The 6,317-nt window shown below is 33.7% G+C and overlaps 1 protein-coding gene across 1 annotated transcript in view; it reads right to left on the reverse strand.

Annotated features, from left to right (window-relative positions):
• The window catches only part of HELLS (helicase, lymphoid-specific), a 40,101-nt gene that overhangs the window by 33,097 nt on the left and 687 nt on the right, over positions 1-6,317 (reverse strand). Inside the window, exons 2-3 of the mRNA XM_010842213.1 lie at positions 4,730-4,749; positions 1,705-1,827 (exon numbers count right to left, since the gene is read on the reverse strand). Coding sequence (XP_010840515.1) covers positions 1,705-1,827; positions 4,730-4,749 — 143 coding nt within the window. The remainder of the gene's footprint in view (positions 1-1,704; positions 1,828-4,729; positions 4,750-6,317) is intronic.

Consider the following 6,317-nt stretch of genomic DNA (forward strand, 5'->3'; position numbering starts at 1 on the left):
AAGAAAGCTGAGTGCCGAAGAATTGATGCTTTTGAACTGTGGTGTTGGAGAAGACTCTTGAGAGTCCCCTGGACTGCAAGGAGATCCAACCAGTCCATTCTAAAGGAGATCTGTCCTGGGTGTTCTTTGGAAGGACTGATGCGAAAGCTGAAACTCCAGTACTTTGGCCACCTCATGCGAAGAGTTGACTCATTAGAAAAGATTCTGATACTGGGAGGGATTGGGGGCAGGAGGAAAAGGGGATGACGGAGGATGAGATGGCTGGATGGCATCACTGACTCGATGGACTTGAGTTTGAGTGAACTCCAGGAGATGGTGATGGACAGGGAGGCCTGGCATAATGTGATTCACAGAGGCGCAAAGAGTCGGACACGACTGAGCGACTAAACTGAACTGAACTGAATCTTGCTATTTGTGACAATATGGATGGATCTGAGGGCCTTATACTATGTAAAATTAAAGAGAAAGATAAATATTATATAATCTCACATGTGGAATCTTTAAAAAAGAAACAAAAAGCTCAGATACAGTGAACAGATTAGTGTTGGAGGGTCGGGTGGGTCAAAAGGTAGAAATTTCCAGTTATAAAATACACACGTCATGGGGATGTACTACACAGCATGATGACCACAGTGAATAATCTGTGTGCCGCATGCTCGGTTGTGTCCTACTCTCTGCTACTCCATGGAATACAGCCCACCAGACAGACTCCTCTGTTCATGGAATTTTCCAGGCAAGAATACTGGAGTGGGTTGGCATTTCCTACCAGGGGATCTTCCCAACCCAGACGTAAACCTGCATCTCCTGCGTCTCTGCATTGGCAGGCAGATTCTTTACCAGTGTGCCACCATACTTACTGCATATTTGCAAGTTGCTAAGAGAGTCAATCTTAAAAGTGTGCATCGTAAGGAAAAAAAAAATTTTGAACCCTAGTGACACCTATGTCACCCTATGGTGACATTAACTAGACTTACTGTGGGGATCATTTTGAAATATACAGCAATACTGAATCATTACACTGTACACCTGAAATTAAAATAATGCTCTATGTAAATTATATCTCATTAAAAAGGAGACAGAAAGAATTTTGGGGAATTAATGGTTATGTTCATTATCACGGTTGTGGTGGCTTCGTGGGTATACATTTTAAATACGTACAGTTTTGTGTGTATCAATTACATTTCAATAACACATTAAAAAAAAAAGGACTGAGCAAAATAAAATACAAAATTTTTAGCATCCAAAAAAAATCAGTGGAGAGAATAAAAATCAGTCAAAAGGCAAATTTAAAAAATGTTAGTTTATTCATACAATGGAATGCTTCTTAGGAATAAAAATGATCTATTAAATAAATACATATAAGCGAATCTTAAAAGTATGCTGAGCTAAAGAAGCGAGACACCAAAAGAATGTTTTTCCTATGATTCCATTTGTATAATATTCTAGAAAAATCAATACCAATTTATAACTACAGCAAACAGAAATCAGTGGTTGTCTAGGGCCAGAAGGAGAGATCACTGACAGAAGAGAACTTTTGTGGGTAATGGAAATGTTCTTTATCTTGACTGTACTGAGGATTACACAGGTCAAAACTTACCTAACTCTAAATTTTAAAATGTGTGCATTATATTTTATATAATTTATATCTCAATAAAGCTTTTTTTTTTTTTAAGCTGTTAACTATAATCAATCACGCGTACATACCTCTAACTGCTGCTGTTCCATTTTAGTCAATAAAAATTTGGAGTAAATATTGCTTTTTTCAAGCAAATGTTGAAGTCTACGATATCGAATGTCCACGGACTCTCTATCCCAAGACATGCGAGCCTACCCAAAGAAAAAGTTTCCATAATTATTAAGTTTGCTGACATACATTGATCTTTCTGCATAATGCATAACAAAGATGACTAAACAACTGCACTTCAGGTTTAATATATTTCCTATAATTAATAAAAATACTTTTCTAATATTATATTCACTTACTAAAAATGTATATCTTCAAACAAAAAACTAGAATCGCTAAAAAAAAAATGATTCTGGGGTTCAATAGGCAATCTGGTAAAATATATTAATAGCTTGGCTACCAAAATATTGAAATTTCAGATACTGAAAACATGGTTATTGGCATTTACGAAACTGAAGGCCCATTTTCAAAATGTCTGAAATTACAATTAGAAAGTAAATATTTAATTCAAGTTGAAATTAAGTTTTTAAAAAACTAAATGATTTCAGAAAAAGAAAAATTTTATATACCAGTTTTATTTGAAAGAGCACTGGAAGTAAAAGATAACCTCATTAGCTAGGGACTAGAACATCTAGTTTTAGAATTTAAATACGATATTGTTAAAACACTTTAACAAGCTAAATCTACTGCTAATTTCTTATAAGCTTCTTTTCTCCTCCGTATTTTGTTACCCAAGATTTGCCCTTACCTTTTAGGTTCCTTTTATTCTCAATCTCTTAGCTTTATCTTTGACCCCTGTACAACTTCTGTTTACAAAACTCTGCTTTTCATATTACTGTCACACACTACCTATTTGTTCATTTATAAAAGTATGCAACATTCTAGTGGCTGAGGAGGATCTCTCAAGTCGCAATAAAAGTAAACAGAAGGCACAAGAGAGAAAACAAAAGCAACAAATAAATAGCATAGTTCAATGGTCCACAAACTTTTTTTGGCAAAAGGGCAAATATTTAAATATTTAAGCACGATATGGTTTGTACTGTGAATACTTAAATCTGCCTTTGAACAGTTACAGACAATAAATATATAAACCAAAGTTGTGTTCCAATAAAACCTTATTTACATTAACAGGAAGAGGCCAAATCCAGTTTATAAGTGGCCAACTAAATACTGTAATCTGAACTCAAAAGAAAAGCATTAAGTGGGCTGAAATCAAGAGTTGAATATGTACAAATCTTACTAACCAGCAATCCCACTCCTATGTGTGTGTATGAAATAAATTTAATTCAGTGGTTAAGGCTTGACCTTATAAACCAGACACCATTATACACTGGCTTGTATTTCTCAGATGTTACATCATCTAACTTTTCTTTTAAAACAAATTATTTATTTTCTATTACAAAAGTAGTGACAATAAGACATCAAAGAATAAATCTAATGAAAGTAATATATGTGGATTACAAGAAAATTAAAATTCTTTTAAAATCATCCATAAACTTCTCTGTGCAAATAATCTGTTAGTATCTCATAAACTATTTGCAGTTATTTTAGGACGGCTTTTCTTTTACTATTACCAATATACTACTATGATTCCAACAGTCAGTCACTGAACGCAATGGATATTATAAATGAAATGAAATTACTTGATTTTTATAAAAATAACTATATTTAACTTTGCATATTTTAGTTAAAATCCTTTGTGCTTATCTGCTGCTTTAAGTCTTGTTCAGAAAAAATTAGCATACATTTTAAAAGTAATTAAACCTTTAACATGCCATCATGGAACAATAATTTATAACAGACTATGCCAATGGTTAACCTTTAAACCCAGTCTTCCATATTTCAAAATAATTTTGTAGTAAATCTTCTCATCTATCATTCCTCTTTCTTAATTTGTTATTTGTTATACTAAAGTAAATCATAACTTCATCTGTGGAAAGTACTGAGTGCCTGGTGGTAAGTTTCTCTTGATGGGTAATAAGAGTATGCCAATGGATACCATGAGCATAAATTCTTCACTGTCTATCCCATCACCTCTCCCAAGCCCAGAATTTTTTTTTTTTCTTTTTCTTTTTGCAGAGGGGGTTCTATTTCAGTCTACACAATATGAGCTGTTTTCCTTTTACCTTTCCAAGAACCCTCACAACTCTTACCTTTCCCTTCCCCCCACTACAGGGACATTAAGGCTACTCTAAAGACTTCTAGACTAACAATGACTTCTTTCAAAAGGAAATGCAGGTGAAGAGTCAAAGAAAATAACTGTAGCAGATGAATATCAAAATCATTCTCCAGGCTCTTCACAAACCTTCCAATCTCCTAAACCAAAGCAAATGCTTCTCATTAAGAACTTAAGCTAGTTCTTCCTCTCTTAAGTACTTCTAAATATATGCCCATAAATACTGTATTCTCCTAAAAGGAATCATTACTTTTGTATGCTGAATTTTTTTTAACTCCAAAGACCTATAAGAGACATACTGGAATTTTCTCGGATAGTCACTGAGGTAAGAATAATTTATGTCAAGGACAAAAAGTAAAAAATTCTTTCAATACCTGTTAATAAAAAGACATTGATAACAATGAACCACAGTCTTTCACCCTTGTACCAACGGGACTGAAAAGAGCTTTATTCATGGACAATCTGAAAAATGAATTTAAAAATTGCTATTTTAAGTTCTATGATGCATAACTTCTAAAGAAAAGCTAGCTGTACCATACCTATCCCTCAAGTGTTAACAATTCCAAAAACATCTTAAAATGACAAAGTGTTCAAAAGCTTAAAAATTTCACTAAAAGGAGAAATTAACTCCCAGTTTAATCAGCAAATGTTTACGGTTCTATAAATTTTGACAAATCTTTTTAAAACTGTTTTTTACTTTTTAAAAATTTTTGGCTGCACTGCAGGGCCTGTAGAAATTTAGTTCCCAGTTTGGGATTGAGCCCACACCCCCTACATTGAAAGTGGACCACCAGGTAATCGTTAAATCATTGGACCACCAGGTAAGTCCCTATTAAAGCATTTTTGAAATGTATCTTTATTATACCTACCTTTCTTCGAATAGCATTTCCTTATCCAACAATCTTCATGGGTTATAAAACTGAACTACACTACTCAAAATTAAGGGTTTATCGTTCTTGCCATCTCTGAAGTTGATTCTACTCTGGACTGTGCTCCAGGATTCATCCTTTACAATTCACCTTGTTACAATAGCCACAAAGTATATTCTATCTATATAGTCATATATGTTTTGTAATATATTATAAAATATTCTTTTATTTTAGTTATAAATTCAACAGACATTATCCTATTATCTGCCAAGTGCACAGTGTACAAAAAAAAAACAATGCGATGTGCCCTCAAGAAACAAAGTGAGAAAGTAAGTAATGATAATACTGTGTAACAGAGTACTATGGGAATTCACAGAATGAGTAAAAGTGGTTTACGGTTGACCTCCCAATTCTATTAAAATTTATAAACTTATTACCTTAACCAATTATGGTTAACTACAGATGATCAGTAACAACGGAACTAGAATTTACTGGAGTGAAAGTATTGCAACATGGTTAAAAAGTGTGAATCTGAAACCACAGGACCTACATTACCATCTCTGCTCTGCCATTTACTAGCTGTGGGACCCCAGGCAACCTCTAGGTGCCTCAGTTTCCTCATCTGTAACACAGAATGAAAACAGAACCTACCTTATAGAATATTTTAATAAAATAATTTATACTAATAATTAAACTATTAGGTTTAATAGTAATAATGAGTTAATAGTAGTATCTACATGATAGAATAGTTGAGAATTCAATGAGTCAAATACATGTACAGCATTTAGAACAGTGACTGACAGTAAATGATCATGAGGTGTTAACAAGGCTAACAAAAGAATCATTACTGATATAAAATAGGAGGGAACCAACTAATGTATTACTTGCCTTTGGAGTACACTACTCCCCAATTTAAGTAGTTTTATAATTACAGGATGTTAATTCAGTATTAACGTCCTTAGTGAGGTATGTTAAAAAAAACTCTGGAAGCAGTCAAATTTGAGTTCACTAGTGTGTGACACGACCCCCAGTTGCCTCAGTCTCATCATATTTAACTGGAGATATCAAAAGTATTGATATAATCGTAATACTGGGAGGGCTAAATAAATTATTACAAGAAATCACTCAGTAGGGAGCACATTAAGAGCTGGCAGGTAAGCAACGGGGTGGGACAGTATTGGAGTTAAATATATTTAAAAACTGAAGCTTTTCAAGAGGTTAAAAACTGCTTTTAGTAGTCTTCAAAATAAGAAAAGCTCAAGGGCAATGTCAATGAAAATGTACAATGGAAAAGAAAGCAGAAGCAAGTTGATTACTTAGGTGGAAAAAGAACACTGAAAAAATTCATTACCGACTTTGGAAGAATTATTATTATGGCTGAACAAGTAATTTGAAATGCTAACTTAAGAGAGATGAGGACACTTTCCAGACCAAGACTATAACTGATAGAAGCATGATTCCAAGCTCGTGCAAAGCTTTCCCAAAAGTAGCGTCGATAAAAGCAGCACGTTTAAAAGTTGATTTAAAAAAAAGACACATGTATACCTGTGGCGGATTCATTTTGATATTTGGCAAAACTAATACAATT

This window comes from Bison bison, unplaced genomic scaffold (assembly GCF_000754665.1).
Source record: "Bison bison bison isolate TAMUID 2011002044 unplaced genomic scaffold, Bison_UMD1.0 scf7180017864172, whole genome shotgun sequence".
Lineage (NCBI taxonomy): Eukaryota > Metazoa > Chordata > Mammalia > Artiodactyla > Bovidae > Bison > Bison bison.